The sequence below is a fragment of the Botrytis fragariae genome (assembly GCF_013461495.1).
Source record: "Botrytis fragariae strain BVB16 chromosome Unknown tig00000054, whole genome shotgun sequence".
In the NCBI taxonomy this organism is placed as follows: Eukaryota; Fungi; Ascomycota; class Leotiomycetes; order Helotiales; family Sclerotiniaceae; genus Botrytis; species Botrytis fragariae.
Genome location: NW_023500993.1, coordinates 2263536 through 2285693, shown reverse-complemented (window position 1 = coordinate 2285693; position 22158 = coordinate 2263536). Strand labels below are relative to the sequence as shown.

At 26.9% G+C, this 22158-nt stretch overlaps 2 protein-coding genes across 2 annotated transcripts; both read right to left on the bottom strand.

Annotated features, from left to right (window-relative positions):
- Positions 1–17169: 17169 nt before the first annotated feature.
- Positions 17170–18587, bottom strand: Bfra_005415 (putative 4-hydroxytryptamine; the record flags this gene model as incomplete). The annotated part of the gene is made up of 3 exons (XM_037335799.1): positions 17170–17566; positions 17763–18256; positions 18363–18587. The coding sequence occupies 3 exons, from the start codon at positions 18585–18587 to the stop codon at positions 17170–17172; spliced, it is 1116 nt and encodes a 371-aa protein (XP_037192894.1).
- A 1455-nt stretch (positions 18588–20042) lies between these two features.
- On the bottom strand, positions 20043–21308 carry Bfra_005414 (uncharacterized protein; the record flags this gene model as incomplete). Its single annotated transcript, XM_037335798.1, has 3 exons — positions 20043–21061; positions 21120–21197; positions 21245–21308. The coding sequence occupies 3 exons, from the start codon at positions 21306–21308 to the stop codon at positions 20043–20045; spliced, it is 1161 nt and encodes a 386-aa protein (XP_037192893.1).
- Between the last annotated feature and the right edge of the window lie 850 nt (positions 21309–22158).

Below are 22158 nucleotides of genomic sequence, written 5' to 3'. Positions count from 1 at the left end.
TCTTAATACAATTAACTTTATATGTATATATATTAATATTTGCTGAATATTTTATTTGTATTTGAAATATATCAGCTTCTGTATTTAAAAGTGAATTCTTGTATAATTAATTTTTTATAATTTTTAGCAAAAGTCAATACAATTTTAAGTAAAAATATAAAAAAGCTTAAATGATAATAACATATTCTAGATTTAATAACTCTTAATTAAGAGAAAGTTTTATAGAATTATAGAATATTTAAAAGATTTTGAGATTTAGAAATTTAATTTGAAAGAATCAAAAGAATTATCAAGATTTCAACATTTAATTTAGTAAATATAATTATAGAATTGAATAGAATTAGTTTTACTTTTCGAAATACTAATTGTATATTATAATTCACAATTTAATGTTAATATATAGTTTTTAAAATTAGAAAGAATTCAATCTTTAAGACATAATTGATCTGTATACTGATAAATTCCCAAATTTCATATTATATCTCTTATTTTGAAATACTGAAATATTTAATATTAACGAATTAAATTGAATATATTTACAAAATAAAGTTCTTTTTATAACGGTTTTGAAATAATATTGATGTACAGTTTTTATATCTATCTGATATTCAAATTTGTAATTTTCTTTTGCTTTGATTTCTCAAATATTTATTAAAATAATTTAATTATTTTAATCCTGTTTTATTGCTTAAATATTCATTACTTATATATTTAATAATCTGATATATAGAAAGATTTATTTCGATATACTGTTTCAAAAGACACATCTGCCTTTGAATTATTAGAAATAAAGATATATTTTATTTTATATTGTTACTATGATCTATTCTTTAATATCTAATTATATAACTTTACTTTTACTTTATTTCCTAACAATACGTACGTTAATATTTATATCACTTATTGTAAAGCCTATTTTGTTCAAATTCTATAGATTATTACTGAAAATAATAAACTTTTGTTTTCATACTTAGCATCATTTAGAATTAGGTTTGAAAAAATGTAAAATCTTTATAAAACGTCTTTGAAGATATTTTTAGGCTTTGTATATATACAATTTCATAAATTAATGGGTCCGAACCTTTCTAATTCTATTTATATTTTAAGAATTGAGAATATAATTTGGTAAATTTTTAATTCTTTCAATTTCAAAACTGAATCTTTTTTGATCCATATTGATTGTATATTAGATAATATTATCGTTTTTTATTTTAATAATTCTCTAATATCTTAATCGAATTTCAACCATAAATATCATTTCAATTTTTTTTGAATAAATATTATACAGCTTGAAATCTCTCACAAGAATAAATTGTGTTATATTGAATAGGCTTAATAATTAAGAATCTTCAAATTCTTCTTTGAATCAATTATACATCAATCAATTCATATATTATATATCATAATTGAATAATGAGGATCAAAATGACATTGGAGTATATACTAACAAACCATGTTATAGTTAAATCCATAAAAGAAAGAGAATTCACCAGCCATCGAAATTCGTTTAAAAAATTTCAGTATAATGCATTTTGGAAAATGATTTTTCCAGCTAAACGATTTATTGAGAATTAGACAGATAAATAATATAAAAACCAAAAAGTGAAGATCGTTCATATTATTCAAGAGTTTATAAATGAATAAGAATAAGAACTGAGTAATAAGATTTTCTATTCATCAATATTTTCTTGATAATAAAAAAATAGACTTTTTATTTTATTTAACAGATTGCCCCTTGAATGTTATTTAAAAGGAGTTGGTTCAAGTGAACTATCTACAACTCCATTCTTAAATAAAGAAGAAACTACACTTTTGAAAATTTATCTCAAAAATCAAGAATTTCTGGGATATAAAAAAACTTTTGTCTTTACTAAAAGGCTTATTATCAACTAGAAATTTGAAAGGCTGATATAAACTCCCATAAGGTTGCTGTTCTAAATGGTAATTGGTCTAACAATCAATATTTGGCTAGAGTATATCTTTTTCCAGCTTACAATGATTTTATTTATGGATCCGTTTTGACAATCAATTGAATATTACAAGATAAGGTCTTTTTGGGGATCTCATTAGATTAATTATGTTGCTTCGTTTTTTTGGCTTAACAATGCTTTAGTTGTTATAATGTGAATTGGGTGTAAATGATAAGCGAATTATATAGTCAGGCATGGCAGATTAATTTGATTTATTAGATTTATCAGATTTATTAGATTTAAGGCAGTATTGAAATCAGCCTCGCTACAAGCTTCCAATCTTTGAATGATTCTGAATCTTCTTATAAAGAAGAAGAATCTTTCCAAAGTCGATTATTTCAAACATTATATATATTGCAAAAATGCGAGTATGGATCCTAGTTGACATCTCAGATAACTCAAAAGATCATTAGCAGATCTATAGTCATTTTTTAGCTAAGAAAAAGACAAGGCCAAGCTCGTAGATTTAAAATTACAAAACGAAGTCTATCTGGTATTCCGAGAAAGCCCCGATTCTTATATTTGTTCAAATTATACGGAATGAGAATATTCAAATCGTAATAGGATATTATGACTGAGTACATGTGTGATGAAATGAAAGTTCCTTTCAAAATATCATATATTACAATTAATATATATTGACATTTGCAAGTTAATTTAAATTCAACATTCAAATGGTACTTATTTCTTTCTGATCTTTTTCAAAAATCCAATTACCTTGAATGAAACGAAGTCTTTTAATAACTCAAATTTGAGTTGAAAAAGTGCAGTTGAAAGAAACATTTCAATCAAAAATAGCAACAATGAATCTAAGGATTCAAGACTTCAGAGTTGTTTTGAAAATAAAAATTTCTGATGGTGACTTAATAGATTAGATGTATCCGAACAAAATGGGAAATTCAACAATTTCTCGAAACATCTTGAAAATAAATAATAGTTTTAATAAAATATTTAAGGCATTTAATATGACATGATTAGAACTTTTTATTATGATAAATTATCCAGATATTCAAAGTCTCTGTATCTAAGTGAAAAGATTTTGTTTAAAACAATATAAAATGAACCAATTAACATAGAATGGTTCACAACTGTAAATCCAAAGATCTATAGTTTCATGTTTCAAAACAATGAATAATATCAGAAATTTGATAAGAGAGTTCTTTGTATTATCTACCCAATTTTTAAAACTAAATACATATATGGATTTTTTGAAAAAGGTAACAAATATATATTCTACCTAATCATATTTGTATCATGAAGTCTTAAAATATCATACAAATCTGAATAAATCCTTTATTGTTAGAAAGAGTAAATGATAAGCTGTAGGTCTATCGTTGAAGAGACATTCTCATGCTTTGAATAAATTGAAAGTCTTATTGTATTTTGAAAAAAATGCCTTTTTATTCATGACATAATCAAGAATGAATAACAAAGCGTTTGCCAAAAGGTTCTTAGAATTCTATTAAGAAGGTGATATTTTATTTTCCTTGAACAATGTTACATGAATGAAGTATAACGATACATAGGAGTCTTTTACTAATTAATTATTCAACAGATATTCAATATAAGAACAATCAGCTTTTTTAAAGTTTCTTCTTTGTTAGGGAACTTGTTCGTATCGAAAGAATATTTAGATTTAATCAATCTGACGAGACTTATAGATAGATTCAAACAGAAATATCAAAAGTTTCATTTTCAGTATATATATACTACTCATATCTATACTGTAGAAGAAGCTTTTTTGCCTGTATAATTTTGAAAACATATCATTATTTATTTCATAGTATACTTTTCACCAAAACACAAAATAAGAATCGTTTCAAAATATCAGAACATCAAAAAGTCAATAATATTGATCACTCAATCTTCGAATGATATCAAGTCAATTAATCATTGTTTGTTATTGTGAGTGTTGTATTCTACAAAACTGTCATATTGATAACATATAAATTTTATTTAGTGATAATGAAATCGTAGTTATAATATACTATACTCAATCTAGTTTATTTTTCGATATGAAAGTTCTGGGAACTACTTACAGAATATGAAATCTATCCAAATAACTTCTTTTTGATATTTTCGGTCGAATTAGGATATGTACACAAGCCATTAGATTTATTAAGATTGTATGTTTCTCTTCAAGATATTCATTTTTATTAATTTAAATAAGAAAGTACACATTGAACAAAAGATCCATGATTATATTGAAATGAAAAACAAAATATGCATTTCAATAAATATATTGAAGTCAGAATTAGTAGTTTGGATCATCAAATGATATCATTGATGTTTAGTTTCATTTATTTTTAACTTTTTGTAATAATTGCTTTTTTGCGTCTCCACTAGAATATAATATTGAAATTATATGTAAAAAAGAATTGAATCTTATAAAAGTCTTAATATCATTCAGTATGATTTGCGGATACGAGTATCATACCTTTTGAAGTATTTCACTTATAGTATGAAAGGATCATTTAATTCTGTTACAACTATAAATATTTTATAATGTAAGACAGCTTCCTCAATCAATGATATTGAAAGATTATTGATTATTGAACATTATAAAAGCAACAGATTTTGAAACGAAACTTCATAGATATGAATTATGAGTTTCAAAAAAACCTTTCCAGAGTTGATAGAATGGATTTCTAATTTGTTAAACAAGCTTTTATTGTAATAGAAATATATGTACTACTTTAAATAAAAATCTTGTATGTTTTATTTAATTGAAACTACTAGTTCAATTAGATTCAGATTGTAGTATCTATTATTATATTTGAGAGATACATTATATCATGAGTACGAGACAATATAATTTACCAGTATGTGTCCTATATCAGTATATTTATCACTTGTATTTCACTTACTATCCTTTTATTCCGATGTAAAATTATGTAATTAAATGAAAGTAGAAGCTTGAATATACTTAGCCATCGAAGCTATTTAAAGAAATAGAACACTAAATATTCAGAATACCACTTAGCTTATAATATGCTGTATATAATGATTGTTTGCAAAATAAACAATTCAACTTTTGACATAGAATTTCAATCGAAAAGTCATTATTTGACTGCTTTGGAAAAGTATTAATATTTAATATAAATTTATTATTCTTGGGCAGACTTCACAAGGTATATACACAAAATATATAAGATAGAAAGGCATTATAATTCTGTTTACCCTTTTCATATGAAAAGGGAATAATAATCTATGTTTATTACTGCCCCACTTATACACCCCGTGTTTATATGGGATAGTGACATCACCTCATGTCACCTTTTGCCCATATGTTCTGACAAATACAAAAAATAAATAATATAGTTTTAGAATAAATAATAGCAAATGATGTTTTGGAGATGAAGAACAATAAGAAAATCAGGAAGCTTTGAGCAGATCGATTTATATAACAATATCCATATTTAAAGATATATTCCATTTGTATTTATAACTTTCGAATGGCTTTTATATAAAGATCTAAAGGTTGTTAAAAAATGATAATTAATACTTTAAGAGGATAAACAAAAAAAAGGAACTGTGCCCTCATAGTACTTTCATACTATATAATATCTAATTGGAATACAATATATACACTTTTGATATAATGAAAACATGATTGAAGTATTACTCGCTAATTTTTGTAGCTACACTCTATAATTTCTCATCTATAAGATTCAAAATATGTCACTTAAAACTATAAACATATTTTTCAAATGTTCATTAAACTTTCAATGTAAAATAATCAATAATATTTAATGTAAAGTTGAACAAAAAAAGTATTCAAAAACTATAATTAAACTTATTTTCGAATTACACTTTATGTAATTTGAGAATTTGTTATATTAGAAATGTAAACAACCTATAATTAATTCTATAAATCTAAAGTCGTTATATAAATATACAGTCTATAACAATCAAAAAGTCAAAATTATACATATCAATCTCTAAAATGAAATTATAATTTCATTTTCAAGAGTATTAAACTATTATGGAAAAAGAAGAACTCCTACCTTTTTTCTTTAATTTCAGAGGGATTGTAATATGATAGCTTTATTGAAACCTTTACCTAAAAAATTGAATTATATAATTAATTCCATATTTAATTGAAAAGAATTCTTCAAAAGCTTTTCTCTTTTAACTCTTTATATGAGTATTATTTAAAAATATAAAGATCATCGAAATTTTATCTCATTAACATTGTTTAAAAACATTAAAACTATGAATGTAGTATTTTGTTTATATTAGTACCATTAAAATCATAGAAAAATCACTCTATTAATATTAACACTACTAAAATTAAGAAACTTCTACTTTATTAATACTAACAATATGGTTATACTAATAGACCACTATTGATTTTGTTAAGATATATAACCAAAATTCAGTATTCTGACTTATGATTTTCATAATTTCAATAAAACCGACTTTATAATAGAACAAATACTACCAAATATAACAATTACTAAGATCAATGAATATAATAGAAATAAAGCTATATAATCTAATAAACAAAGCAATCTATCTAGCTATAGCAATCATCTACATAAATAAAAATAACTACAAAATACTTTCATTGTTATTAATTAAATATAGATATAACCTCTAATTATCATACTAGAAGCGACTTCTTAAACAGTTGAATTATCAAACCTATTACTAATAGATAAACAAACAATGAAATAGATCTCATGTTTTATTAAGCATATAATGATACTTGATAAATATTAAAGCTTTTTATTTATAGCTTTTTAATAATACTTTATTAACAAGAATATCAAATCATTCAATTCATTCTTCTATTCTCTGTACTTAGTCTAATCATTTAGTATCAATTGTTCAAGTTCTTTAAAGCATTTATATAATCAATAGATGAAGAATTTCAATAAGATATATATTATCTATATTACCTAAATCGAGATTTTTTTTGTTTTCAAGATTGTACATACCAGTCGTAAGGCAAAAATCGTTTTCAACCTATAGATTCGTAGAATTAATTTTTTATTTTCTTATTTTTATAGATGATTCTAAAATCTTATAAACTCATAGACTTTAAATTATTCTTCCCCGACAACTAGTACTAATACGATATATGTAGAGACCAGCCCCTAAGCCCCCGATTCTCGATACACTCCACTTTTGATTAAATCAAATATTCTACTTTCTGACCACGTCTCTTTTGAACCATCTCAAAAAATTATATTATATAATATCTAAATATTAATATTTCAATAATTACTTTATATCATAAAAAACACTTGAAACTATACTTTCATCATTATTAGAATATTTGATATCAATTTCGCAATCTCTCGTTTCAATTTATGTTTCCCTAATATCTTTGATCTTTGAAAACTTCGAATCTGAATTAGCTTTCTTTTTATATTTCTTTTTAGAAACAACTTATTTTAATTAATATCTTGATTAATTTGTTTGATATTCTGCTTATATAAGTTCATTATCCTTAATATCAAATTTTTAAACAATCTTTTTAAAAATTAATAATAAATAGGAATATTAGTCTTTTCATTACAAATTATCATATATATATAATCTTAAACTACTAGTTTTGAGTAGTTTTAAAATCTGTAAATATAGTCTCTCTATTTCATTAATATATAAAATTATTAACAAAAGGTAATTCTGATTTATAACCTTTTTATTATTGTTTTTAAATAATAATCTGAATATAATAAGCTTAGTATCATTTATAAACCATAAACTTAAAGCTTTTTATTTGATTAATATATTATGAATTATTAAACTATCTTTCTTTATTTTCTGATAATATATAAGAGAATTAATTTTTTTAACTAATCTAGAATCTAATAAAAAGATTAGTTCATTGAGATAATATCTATCTATACAATCTTTTGAGAGGCAAGAAAACAGATGAATCAAGACATTATAGAATGCGTAATATATATAATAATAAGAATAAAAGGTGTATATCATACTTAAAGTATTTAAACATAAATTTAGTAGTTCTATAACTTCTATACCCATCTAATATAAATTTTTTTTAGCTTATTTAATAAGAGAGAGATTATTTAAAGAATTAACCCTTTTTAAATTATTCTAAATTAATATCATTTATATATAGTTCATCTATTTTCTGTAATAATTCATTCCTATTCTATATAAAGTATTAAATCTATTAGAAATTATTATTATTGTACTGATTTTCCCTTATAAACAACAAAGGGATTAAAAGCTCCACTTACAGCTGACATATATTATATGAATGATATCTAAGTTTTAGAATCAAATTCCTTTTTCTGAATAAAACAATACTTAAAGCTTTTTAAAACTAATTTGTTAAGTACTTAGCCTTTTCATATACCTACCTTATTCATATCATATTAATATTAAGACTTAATATAACAAATTAAAAATAAATCTAACTTTAAAAGTTATTGACTAACAATGTCATTAATTACACCTCTAATATATATTGAATTAATTTTAACTTATTTTTTAATTTTCGTCGTCTTTATTCTTATAAGTCTTACTATTAATCTTATGAATTTTATTAATAGTATTATTATAAATCTTAGTAATTCAATAATTAAGCGATCGAGTAATTGTATAGTAGAATAACAGGGTGATATTCTTTTATTATTCTTTTTATTTATAATCTTATTCGAATCCTTATTCATATTTAGATTTCAATTCGGATTTAGATTCGAATATTAAAAAACACCTAAGGCAAATATGCCTTAAGCTATTATAGTTCTACTTAAAAGAGAACCTCAATTGATTATAATGTCATTATAGGCTTTAACCTAAAATAATCACAACATTTCAGAGTCTTTAATTGTTTTAAGTGAATTATCTCTTTTCTAATCGGTTCATACGTTTATTTAAAGGTATATACTAAATTGAAATAGTTTTGAAGGTTCCCCCCCTGTCTGAACAGAACAACCCCGCCCCAGCATCGGTGACGATTTATAATCAATTGGAAAAGGTTTTAAAAATCTATGAACATGAAAATGATACACTATGTAAATATATGATCACGTATTATAGAGTGCATTTTAAGCTTAGTCTTTTTTCCTTCTACTAGTTCATTAAAATAATAATAATAATATCAAATAGCAAAACTAAACTCTATAACGTTGAATTAATTCTATTTGATTTGGAAGTTCTATTTTTGAAGCCCAATATTCGACTAAAGATTTTTATAAATAAATTTATTTTAATCGATTCTAAAATCTAGTAATTTCAGGTACTTTATCATCCTATAAAAGCTTTTTTCAATCTGCTCTAGATAAAAGATATATTACACAATATCAAAGAAGTTTATTTATACCAATATTTGAGAATTCATAATTTTAGCTAAGAGTATAAAGCTGCTAGCTCATATAAATATACTTTCAATTATCAAAATTTATAATCTTTATAAAACGAATTAAACATTTGATAAACAAGATAAAGCTTTAAAAGCCTATATGTAAAGAAGAGAAGAAAAAGAAAAAGAAAAAGAACAAAATATAATATAATAAATATATAAACAATAACTCTTTAATAAAATGATAATTTACTATACAGTAACCTATTGAATGTAATAAGGTCTAATATAATATTTAAATCTTTTATTTAAAGTTAGTATTGATCGATCTTTAGATTATTTATAATTCAACTGTATTTTATAATATTATTAATTTTCATAGATAAAATATAGATAATTGAGATAAAAGTTATAGATATACTAGTATAGTATACATACTAATAAAGTACCTCGAATATTATTAAAAGGTACTAATAATATACTATAAAAGAATATACTTATTAAGAATGTTAAGGAAAACTATAAATTCATGGAATCTAGATGATAAAATAGTAGGAGTTTTGAAGCTTGATTATAGAAATCAAACTATAGCTTTTCAAGTATTCTATAGATAGAGATGGATTATATACAGCTAGTAGGTAGGATAAAATCAAAAGTAATAACCCCATATAGCAACATTCTATATATTAATACCTCAACTAACATGTCAGAAAATGAATTTAGAACATTTTATTATACTGCCACCAGATTTATAAGCTAACAAGCTTTATATTTAAAATATGAATTGAAACAAATCAATAAAGTAAAAAGAAAAGAGATTTGATTATTAATTCAATCTCTGGAAATTTATTAGTATAACTTTCATTAAATTATCTTTAAAATCAAAATTGAAATCCAGCAGAATATAAATAGAGCTTTAAGAGAACAAGTACCAAAGTTATATTACTATAACAAAAATCTAAATTCTGAGTTTAATTAATATATCCATTTCAATTTTTGAGATAAAAAATATAAAAAATATATAAATCGATTCCGTGAATTGTAATTGATAATTATATATTTTTCTTTTTGTTTTATTGATTTCTCAAAGATTATATATTAGATTGAAAAATCGGTTAGTATTATAAATACCAGTTGAGATTGTTTTAATGAAAAATCTGATTTTTGAGATATCAATATATAGAATACTGTTCAGGACTATCATTATAAAATTTATATCACTTAATATAAAAGTATTTCATGAATTCAATTTAGTTTTCTTATTTATTATTGATCTTATAGGTATTGAGAAATTGAATCATGTTTTTATAGCATCTACATATAATATTATGTTCACTTCTAGATATAACTTTCGAACTTCACTATTGGTCAATTAAGACATATTTACCCAGGCATAAATTTTTCAATTCAATAGAAAGTTCTTTTGAAGTTTCTTCCAATAACAGTCTATAGAATTCTAATTTGAAAGTTGTTCATTACCTTAGTCATATCCTGTAAACATCGACAAACTTAAGTTAAAAGTCTATTATCTAAGAAATATCATTGGAAGAAAATTAATTATAGTTTGGCTTTTACAGGACAAAACTCTTTTTTAACATTTCAGAGATTAGATATAATTATATCAATTTTTAATAATAGTTTAACAAATAATATAACTACTCAGCGACAAAATGAGTTCGCTCTCATGAATATGAATTTCGTTATATCTGACTTCTCTGGGTTATGTGTATATATCTTATCAATTGATTGTCAATCACATAGAATGATCATTCCAAGAAATCGTAGTCTTTTTAATCTTTCTCAACATTGAAAGAGATACACTAGCTACTAGGATTCTCAAGAAATCTACTATTATCTCTATGTTATATAGACAGATCATGATTTTATCAGAGAAAAGTATTTCATTTCCTGTGTTTTATAGCATTCTTAATCAAATAAATCATAGATTTAAGGGGAAAAACTTGGTTTTATCTCATAATTCGAGGAATATGTTTAAATTGTTTCAATATTACTTATTTCTTATAAAAATCATGATCGCAGGAATGAATATTTTAATATCTATCACATAATATTATATGAGGTATGATAATAATATCGTTTGAAGCTTTCTAATTAAAAAGAAAAGACTCTGTATATATAAACTAATATAGGTCTATATAATGTATTCTAATAGATATGTTGTAGAGCAAGCTTCATTGATGAAAGTTGATTGACTCGAAAAAATGCAGATGGTTCACATATGTAATCTATATATATAAATATCAATTGAAAGTATTCAGTAAATAAATAAGTTGAGAATAAGTGGATTGAGCAATAAAACAATATAAGGGATAACTTTATTCTATAGATTGAGTATTTCCTCATAATTGTTTCCATAGAAATGTGTTGAAGGGTTATACTGAATGAAGAAATAAATTGGACCAAATCAAGTTTTAGTGTTTTAGTGAAAAATCTCAGAGTTGAGAAGTTTTGTTCGAAAAACAATTCTATTTGACTTGAAATACAAAGGATACAACAAGAAAGATAGGAGGTTTCAACAATTTGTAGATTTGTAGATTCATAGGTTCATGATCAGTAGATTTAGTAGGAGGTCTATAAATATCATTTAAAGATTCAGTGCGATCTATTAATGGGATTATTTAAAAGGTCTCTTGATCGGATAGAATACGATAAAGACTAATAGTAATAGGATTTAATATATTTCGTAGATTTCGTAGGTTTATTCTATTGAAACCGGAATACCAACTACTTTTTCAGATACCTTCCAATATTTGGATAATTCTTATATTCCTTTTCAAAGAACAGAAACCTGTTTGAAACTTGGCATCACAAGAGCTATACAGTATAATTTGCAATTTAGATCTATCAAAATACTCAAGATGACTTTGAAGAACGCAGGCAAATCATTTTTTAATTTACATTTTTTCAGCTTGGCACAAAAAACTCAGTAAAAGTTTGTGAATCAAAATCAACAAGAAGTTTTCTATATATATGATCTAGTATAATTGATTGATCTAATCATTCAAGTTTTTTCCAAACAAAAGTCTAATCAGAGAGGAGATTTGAAAAAAAAAGGTGAATAATTTTCATATCATTCTTGAAAATTTTGTATCATCAGGATTATTGGAAGAAACTAACATTTCATCGATTTTGAATTGTTATATAGCTAAAACATAGCTGGAAAAAATCTATTATCTTATTAATTGAACAGTGATATAATTGATGCTAACTTTATGGATATAAGCTCAATCAAAAATGAGTGATCGAATAATTTCTTTTTTGACATTCCGACTTTCTCTGCTGAATATATTTATCTTAATAAAAAGATTTTCAAAGTTTCTTAATTTTTGTATATCTTGAGCTTATTGGGGTTTTCTTATTAACTTTGAGTCATAGATTTCAGTAAACATATGTACAAGAATCATCAAATAGTTTTTTAATTTCATCAGAAGTATATATATTATACATCTTTGAACGTACAACTTGAGTACTTTATCTTCCTTAGATTTTGTATGCTGAATTACTCACGTGCCATTAAAAGTCACAAAAGCTTCTTTTCCATTACTCAAATTGACTCAAGCTTACAATTGTATCATTCAAGTTCTATAATAGCTAGAATCTATTGTTTTAAACCAAACTATATTCAAAATAAAAATAATGAATGTTAAAGCCCAGAGCTTATACTATAAAACTAGAACTTACGAGATCTAATATCGAAATAATTTATATAGAAATCTAAAATTCAAACTCAAAAGAATTAAATTAAGAACCAGAGACTTAGAATTAATCTTAGAAGTCAGAGTTTGTATATAAAATTCAGATATAATAAACTAGAATCAGAACAGTATAATAGTAAGTTTAAATTAGTTCTAATACTATGAGAGTAGATACTCTCACTACTAGGGGCATTAGAGTAGTTTTTCGAATATCATATATTATGAGAATGTTAAAGAAATAATACTCAGATTTTTCTTTTCTTTTTTTAAGCTATATAAGTCTTTTGTTATTCAAATCATTTAATTTTAAATTTTATTATTCTATATATAAAGCTTAAATCTATCAAGTATACCATTACATAAGATTTGTTTGAAAGATACGTTTGAGATTTTGTAATATATATATGACCTATAGAACCCAGTAAAACAATATAGAACCTAATATAATCTTAAAGGTCGAGTGTCATCCTGATCTATCAGACCCTTTTACATGCCAGGTTAGGGTTCTAATGTATGTGATGGAGATTAATATACTCCAATTATTCATCAATTCCTAAGAATCAGAATTCGATTTAGCAGCAAGCATTATACGAGCTGCTAAACTCAATTCCAGCCCTTAGGGGTTACATACAAGAGAACTCTCACCTAGCATGCTAGAGGGTCTCCCAAAGACTCGAACGACACCTATATTTCACGCGATTTTTATGCTATTCTTTATTAATCTAATGAATAATATTGAAGATTGTTATTATAGATTATTATTATTATTTTCAAAACTCATATCTCAAAAAAGAATTAAATAACAAATAAAAGATTATAGTACTTCATATAGAATTTTTACATTTAATTCTAGTTATAATGCCTTTGAAATTCTGATTTCAATATGTAATTAAAGTTATTATTATTATAATATTTTAATCAAATGCCTGCGATCTCTCGGGTCTCTGAATCTTCAAGAATATAAAATTCAATTATAATCTCTTAAACTCAAGGAGCGATTAAACAATAATTAAATCAAAAGCTTAGTATAGTCGACTTTCTTATTGCTCATAATTATTTTATTGTAACATGGTTAATATCAGATCACTAATATTACTGGGTCGCCACTTTTTTCATCATTCAATTACTTCAATTTTATATTATTTAATAACTATTTGATCAATCAATTAAAGTTATTAAGAATCTAATAATCTAGGATCTATTATACTATTATACTATTTTAATAAAGTTTTGAATTATGATTGGTTTTTCTATGTATATTATAATATTAATTAAAAGATATTTCCTTGTTAGAATTCCTTCTTTTTTAATATTTATTATATTAAATCTAAATGTTAATTTTTTATCGAAATAATATATCAAAAGTCTGTTATTTAATAAATATTCCTTTTGAATATAATTAAATCGTTTTTATATATCAATATTTGCTTAATATCTTAATTACTTTTTAAAATATATAATTTTCTATATTTATAAGTATACCCTTATACATTACTGTTTTTATATTTTTAGTCAAAATTAGTATAATTTTGAATATAAATATAGAAAAGCTTGATTAATAATAATTTATTTAAGGTTTTATTAAAATTGATTGAAAAAATGTTCTAGTTAAATTATAAAATATTTAAGAAATCTAAGAATTTATATTAAGAGAGGGGGATTAGATATATCAATTCGAATATCTAATCTTGAAAATATAACGTGATTTATTATCAAGTAGATTATATCATCAAATAGATCACTCAGTGTATATATAAAATTGTCTACACTTAACCATACACTTTCCTTATCTATCAATAGATTTTTTAAAAATTGAATACATAAAATTCAATTATAAAATTATTACAAAAATTTAAATTTTTATTGAAAATTAGAATTAATATAAAGTTATTGTGAAAATACTTTCTTTATAGCGAAAATCGTAACATTTTCAATTTTTTCTTGAATATAGTAGAAATATTTATATAAAAATTAGATTTCTAAGAAATCAAATTTTTATTATTATTTTATACTGTTTTATTTCTCAAAAATGATGATTAGTTATTAAAATAGGAATATTAAAAATAACCAAATTTGGTGCATTTTTAAGCAATCTATTTAATAATGTAATCCACTCTGTAATGAATCATACTAGCTTTAGGATTAAATAGTATTAATTTAATTTCTTAAAATCCAGTTTTCATATTCTAAAATATAAATGATTACTGGTATATAGTTTTGAAAAATATAAAGAATTCAATCTTAGAAATATAATCAATATATATTTTAATACATCTATTAAATTGATTATAATATGAATATTTCATGATATTAAAATATTCAATATTAAATAATCAAAATATATTAATAGCTTTATATGTATTATATTATTTGGTTTACAATATAACTAAAAAGATATTAATTTATAATTTTTATATTCATTTAGTATTGATATTCAATGTTTACTTTCTTTTAATTAAAAATATATTTATCAAAATACTTCAATTATTTTATTATTATTATTCATTTATTCATTGAAAATAAATTTAATACTTTAATTTATAAAATAATTCTAATACACTAATTCGAAAAATAGATTTATTCTTAAATTATAAGAAACAGAAACATAATTTTATTTTCTCTATTATTATATATAATTACAATAGCTAATTTTGAATCACCTAATCACATTTTCTTACTTCTATTATTTTATTTAATATTGATTATAATTATACAAACAACTATAATCCCTTTTATAAAATCTGTTTTATTGAAATTATAGAAATTATAATTTTGAATATTATATTTTGCTTAACGTGTTTTATTAGTGAGTGTGTTATATCAATATATAGGTCACTTATTTTATATATAAAATTTGTCTATATATAATCATATACTTTATTTATTTATAAAGAAAAGTTTCTGAAACTTTAATATAAAATAATTGAATATATACAAACCATAAAAATCTAATTAGTTTTTAGGAATTCAAATTTATAAAATTGTTATTATAGAAATAGTCTTTTTACAACAAAAATTATAACTTTTTTTACTTTTTCAAAAACATAATAGAAATATCTATATAAAAACTATATTTATAAAAAACCTAGATTTTAATTATCATTTAATACCTTTTATTCAAAGAAAAAATTAATTGGTTATTAAAATACGAATATTTTAAGAAGCTTGATTTAGATGATTTTTGAAATGACCTATATACTGATATAACCCATTTACTAATAAAACACGTTATATATTTAATATCATTTGAAATTACATTTTAATAGATTTAGAATCTTCATAAAAAGCTTCTTGAAAATTATAAATATAATTAAAATATATCTTTAATTTTTTATAATACTTTATAAATCAATAAGCTCAAATCTTTTTAATGTTTTTTATTTCTTATAATTTAAGAATTTAATTTATTATATCTATTATATTATTCAATTTAGATATAGACTCTTTATCATCTATATTAATCATATATTAAAAAAGCACTTTCTTTTTTAATTCAATTATTTTATATTTATTTATTTAAATTTCCATTTGGTTATTTCGATTATTAATTCTATTATGTAATATAAATCAAAATATTAAATAGATTTTCATAGCTTTCATAATTATCAAATTTTTAGATTTTTGAATAACTTTAATAGTTAGAATAATTTAGGCTTTTTTTGATTATATTTCCACAATATAATAATTCATTGAAATATGACAAATTGAAATTGAAGTAATTAAATAATGAAAAAAGTGGTGACCTAATGATATTAATAACTCGATAATAAACCATGTTATACAAATCACATTTTAATATAACATTATATGAACATAGATTTATGTGAGTCACGATTATACGATATCATATATCATCAAATACGATCAATTCACAGTTGAGAATTATATTATTATATGACGACTTCCTCAAAAATCTAAATGATTTTCGATTCTTTAAATGAACCTTCATATCGAAGCTAAAATCACAAACCTTCGTCAAGCTAAGTAGATCTCTTAAATCAGGTCTCCCTTAACTGAATATATTTTTTCGTATACATACAGTACTAATATTCTCACAGATCGTAAGATTATTAAGGAGGTAAACCTCCAGTAATTTACACTCAGGGACTCGGTAAACTTACTATGTCTTACTATTAGTTCAAGCAGCAAGAAGTTATTACCTCTTACTATAGTTGACAATTGAGATTCGTTATGAATCTTAATCTTCAATTAGAAATGCCCACCCCTCCCTCGTACACCACTCTCTATTTCTCTCCCAGCCGTTAATTACTAAATCTCGACCCAGCTGCACACACGCCTCTACTTGTTCCGATGTTCCCCAACCTGCAGTTCTAGATCCCCAGCATGTCAAGTGGCATCCAATGTAGATCAATATCCTCCATCGCTTATCCTCTTCGATTGATCCATAGCCTTCTATGAATGCAGTAAGAATTTCTTTGCCTGCCGGAATGGATTTGAAAAATGTGAGCATGTACAGTTCCGCGCACATCTGAGCTACGTCAAAAATCGGGGTCGAGAGATGTGATAGTTCGTGGTCAGTTATGAAGATGGCTGCTGGTGTGCTGGGGGATAAGAGTGTGTCGGGTAAAAGAACACTATATTGATAATCAGTGACTGGTAGTTCATGAAATACGCCCACACACTCCGAGTACTTAATGGTACCCTTCAATCTTGGGCCAGTCGCCGATATATGGAACCTAACACTCTTATGGTAAAATTGACACAATATGAGCATTACCGTTACCATCATATTGAAAACATTGACTGCAAACCATGACTGAAGAAACTTACTTTCCACACCAAAAATCCCCGTGAATTAGCTCCCTGGTCCCCTCTCCACCCCCATTTATCCATGCCAGCATTTCCTTCTCCACATTTTCAAACACATCTCTACTCCCTCCCAGAATTTTTGGGAAGCTATCAATCATTGTGACAAGATTCGTGTAATTGATTGCCAGCTTTAAAGTCCTCATAGCATGGTTCCCTTCCATGACTTCTCGCACTTCACTCTGTGCTGGAGAGTTGGCCCAGCTATGGAAGTTCTTAAGCCAGTTTCCAAGCGAGTGGCCGATAACAGAGGCGGTTGAGGGAGTTATAGCAGTGTGGTATTTGAGAACGTAGGACTTCAGGTTGGTGCAATCTGGAGAGGGGTGATGGGTGTGGACCTGCGTATTGGTGCCAGGGTCATAATGGAGGAGTTTGGGGGTAGAAATTGTGATGTTATTGTAAAAAACAGACTGAGTCGGGAAAGCTGTGAGGTATTTGAGAATTTGAGATTCATAGAACTGTCATCAAATTAGGAGTCTATGGATTTTATAGTCGAAGTGAAAGATAAAAAACAATTGTTGCTTGTTTGACGTGAATATAGAATAGGAGATGAAAACAACTGACCGTTCGGGTAGTAGTTAGTTTGAAATTTTTGTTGGAAAATAAATGAGGCTCAGTGTGCTTGATTATCACAACCGTGGTACCATCAGGAAGAGTTTCCATTAAAGTTCCATGGTATAGATAGTTTGAACTACCGCCGGAAAGTGGTATGAGGCTTTTGCAGGCATACGGTGTCGCTGCCAGTGATTCTTGTACCAGTTTGGTAACGGCATCCTGAAATTCGGCCATGCTTGTCGTTTGAATGGGATATTTTGCCTTTTTATTTCGTCCTTATGGTGATTGTATAAATTTTTGGAAAAGAAATTATCACATATTTTGATAGTCCAGTCTAGTTGGAGGTGAGATCATAACAATTGATCACATGCGACTTTATGAGTCACACCGAGAGAGTTTGAATAGGTACAACTATCTGGTATTAACTAAACACCTGAATCAATTACCACGGTGATGATGTGCAACTTCGAGAGATTCTCATCGCAACCACCTGAACTCGAGCAAATAAGCATGTAACTGTACGATATGCAAAGCCGTCCTTGAATATAATAATAATTTAGTAATGTTCAATAGTAAAGCACTTGCCCCACGAATGACCCACATTGTCAGATCAATACTTCTGAAGATTCAATTGAAATATAATATCTACCAGTACTCGTTTATCCCAACGGATATACACTGATTAGAATTCAGCTATGCGTTGAACTGAAGCACAAGTTTGTGTTAATCTCGCAGATGACAGCACGTGAGCATTCCAAATGGGACGGAAAAGATCAATCACGAAAGTGACAAATTTGTAGATTTGAGAAACTATAGATAGCTCATTATATAACACATATGAAAATACTGGAGGGCTAGTACTCGCTAATTGTTTTTCCACTTTAAAGGGGACGATGGAAGAAGGTTCCCGACAGTCCCGTTAAAGCCGAAAAAGAAACGTCACATCGACAAAAGCAACATCAGTAATTTTGCAAAGATCGCAGATAATACCGTTTTATCTCTTTTCTTATTTGAGTATCCGATAAAAATTTGATCTATATCCTGCGCACATGCCTCTGTATTCAAGGATACGCAACGCGACGCACAATCACTCAAGAGTCAACGAGCTGGCCTCGAGTTGTCCTTTTCGAAAGGACACCCAGCTTGCTCTACAGGAGGAGCCGCCTCAAAATTTACTGGGAAAAAGTCACGAGCGCTGCGAGTGTGAGCTTTTAGTGAGCTTTAAACATTCTCAAAATAATTAATCATTGAAGTAAATAACTCTTGCAGACACAGAGAAGAAGCCAAGAAACCTTCAATATCACCGAAGAAGTCTACTCGAAGACAAATTTATCTCATTACTTTCTCCTTGGCTGTCATTTTTTTCAGATGTTGTTAGCGATACAGTCTAGACTTTCCTTCAATGTACTCACTTTCCGTTGGACTTTCTGACCTTTGATTAGGCATTGACACGGAAGCCTCATTTTGGGCGTTTACTATCACACGCATGTTTAGATAATTGTGATTTTCTTTTTTGAGATCATTCGGCAACTATAAGAATAACCACAGCCTCTGGCGTGTTCCCTCCCGCTGATGATGTATTCCCACACCAATGAATCAGTCCCTCATTGATTAAGCAGTCTCTCCCAAACCAAAACTTAAAAATAGTATGTAGTTGTTAAATTTCACCAACCCGCAACAAAACAAGGTTCACTCTTCCGGCAAAACCTCCTCTGGACGGGAATAGCCTAGCACAGATCGAATCCATGGGGAGTTTCCCCATTCATCCCCTATGCGAGAAAATCGCTTGACCTCACCAACTTCTAGGTCCTTCTCCTGCACCAATACCAAAGGTAGGCCATGCAGCTCTAGATACGTCTGGCACCAATAAACATTCCAGAACCTCTTGAAGTTGTCGGTCCGGCGTTGAGCGTCTTCATTCAGTGCATAGGCCTTCATGGATAAGGATAGATCACTGCATACTTTGGTGCCAATGGTCCTATAGCCCGCAAGGTATCCAGACATACCGATAGGTAGTTCATCTGTTTCTCTAGTACAATTTGCAGATAGCAGATGCGTCAAGTTTGGCATTTTCTTGACGACTATGTTGCAGAGATATGGGCATGGTCTCGGATGAGGGCCAAAAATTGATTTGACCAATCCGGGTATCATAGCAATTGCGTCAAGATTTTCAAGGTTTTGAGTGCTATTGATGAAGCTTTGAAACCTTTCAGCGGGTAACTTAGTAGGTTGGGTTCTGTCGAAGATGTTGGTCAACAATAGAGGTATATCAAACCCGAATCTAAAGTAAATACGACCGTTTTCGTTCGTGGTACCAAAGGATAATGAATAGAATCTCAATGCTTCAATTCTAGAGATACTGTAAACGTGTAAGGCTATTGGAACTGAACTGGTACTCTGACAAACCTGGGTAGTATCGTCATATGATATGGGGATAACTCTTGGATCAGGAAGTGTGTGTATCCAGATCTTTCGCTGAATCTCAAGGGGAAATCTCGAGTATTGAGGAAAGCCCTGTTGTTCGAATTTATAATTGACAAGCATGTCCTTGAGTTGATTTTCAGCCGAAGAAAAGCTTGATAGTCTACTATCCGAGGAAGTGGTAAAGGTGAGGTTAAAGGTGGCAGCAAAGGCTCTTGAAGTTATTCTTGGGTTGCGCGATGTCTGTAATGGAGGTTCCGGGGCCATAGTGAGTATCTGTGGGAGTTCTATCCAAAACTTAGTTAGCTATGCATCAAAAGCAGTTGCAGAGGGGCGTTTAAGTACCTTTGTAAGAGTACTTTTCTCTAACTTGCTGTAGCAAAATGCTTTCAATAGATATGGTGACAAGTGAACGAGAAGTACCTGTTAGGGTTAGAATCAAATAGAAAGGTCAAGAAAAAACTACTTGCTGTTCCAGGAGTATCTTTCTTTGACCTGCTGTAGTAGCAATTGTTCGATAGGATCCATGTTCATGATCTTCCACAGTACCTGGTGTACTGTCTGAGTTGTTACTGGCAGTCTCAAAGTAAAACCAAGTACTGAACTGCACCCTTACTAAGAATAAAGTAATTTTAAGTTGTTGATGACAATGGAAAAGTTCTGGTAGCTACTCATTTTCAAGATTCCAGACCCACTAGAAGCTGAACGGAGAAGAATTGATATACTCAGAAAATTCGGAACTCTCATGGTCACAACCACCTACCGCGCAAGTGAATATTGCAGTTCGTATGATTCAATTTTTGGTATATGCATGTTAAGTGAAACTGTAGCACATATTTCCTCGTAGTAGGAGATCTTTGTTCTGAAATAACTGTAGGGGAGTCTATCGATCAAATTGTAGCTTCTACCTAGCCCGTCCCTAGCTGAGTGATTTTGTGCTGCTCGGTGTCTACTGCGAAGAGGAAGGATGGAAAGATCTACATTTGGTTGATGCTACAGACGTTTCGGGAGAAAGGGTATTGGATCTCGCAGGAGAAGACAGCAATATAGTGGAATAATCTAACAATAGTTCACTAGGTATAGATCGGAGGATATAAACTTCGGAATCTTCTCGACTTCTCATCCAAGGTGAATAGGAGTAAAGAACAGAAAGACAAAAATGAGTATTTATCAATTGAAGGAGACCATTTAGCTCTTTAATGCACCAAAAGTGACCAGCTGGTCGGTAAATCGCCTTACCTTAATTTTTGTCTATCAATATCAGTCCACAGTCATTTTGGTTTTAACCAGGTAGGCTCCCGTATATGGAATATGGAAGGTTTCAATTGAATGTCAAAGGCCTTAGGGAGAAGTTATTCTTCCAACTCCTTGCTGATGGAATTTG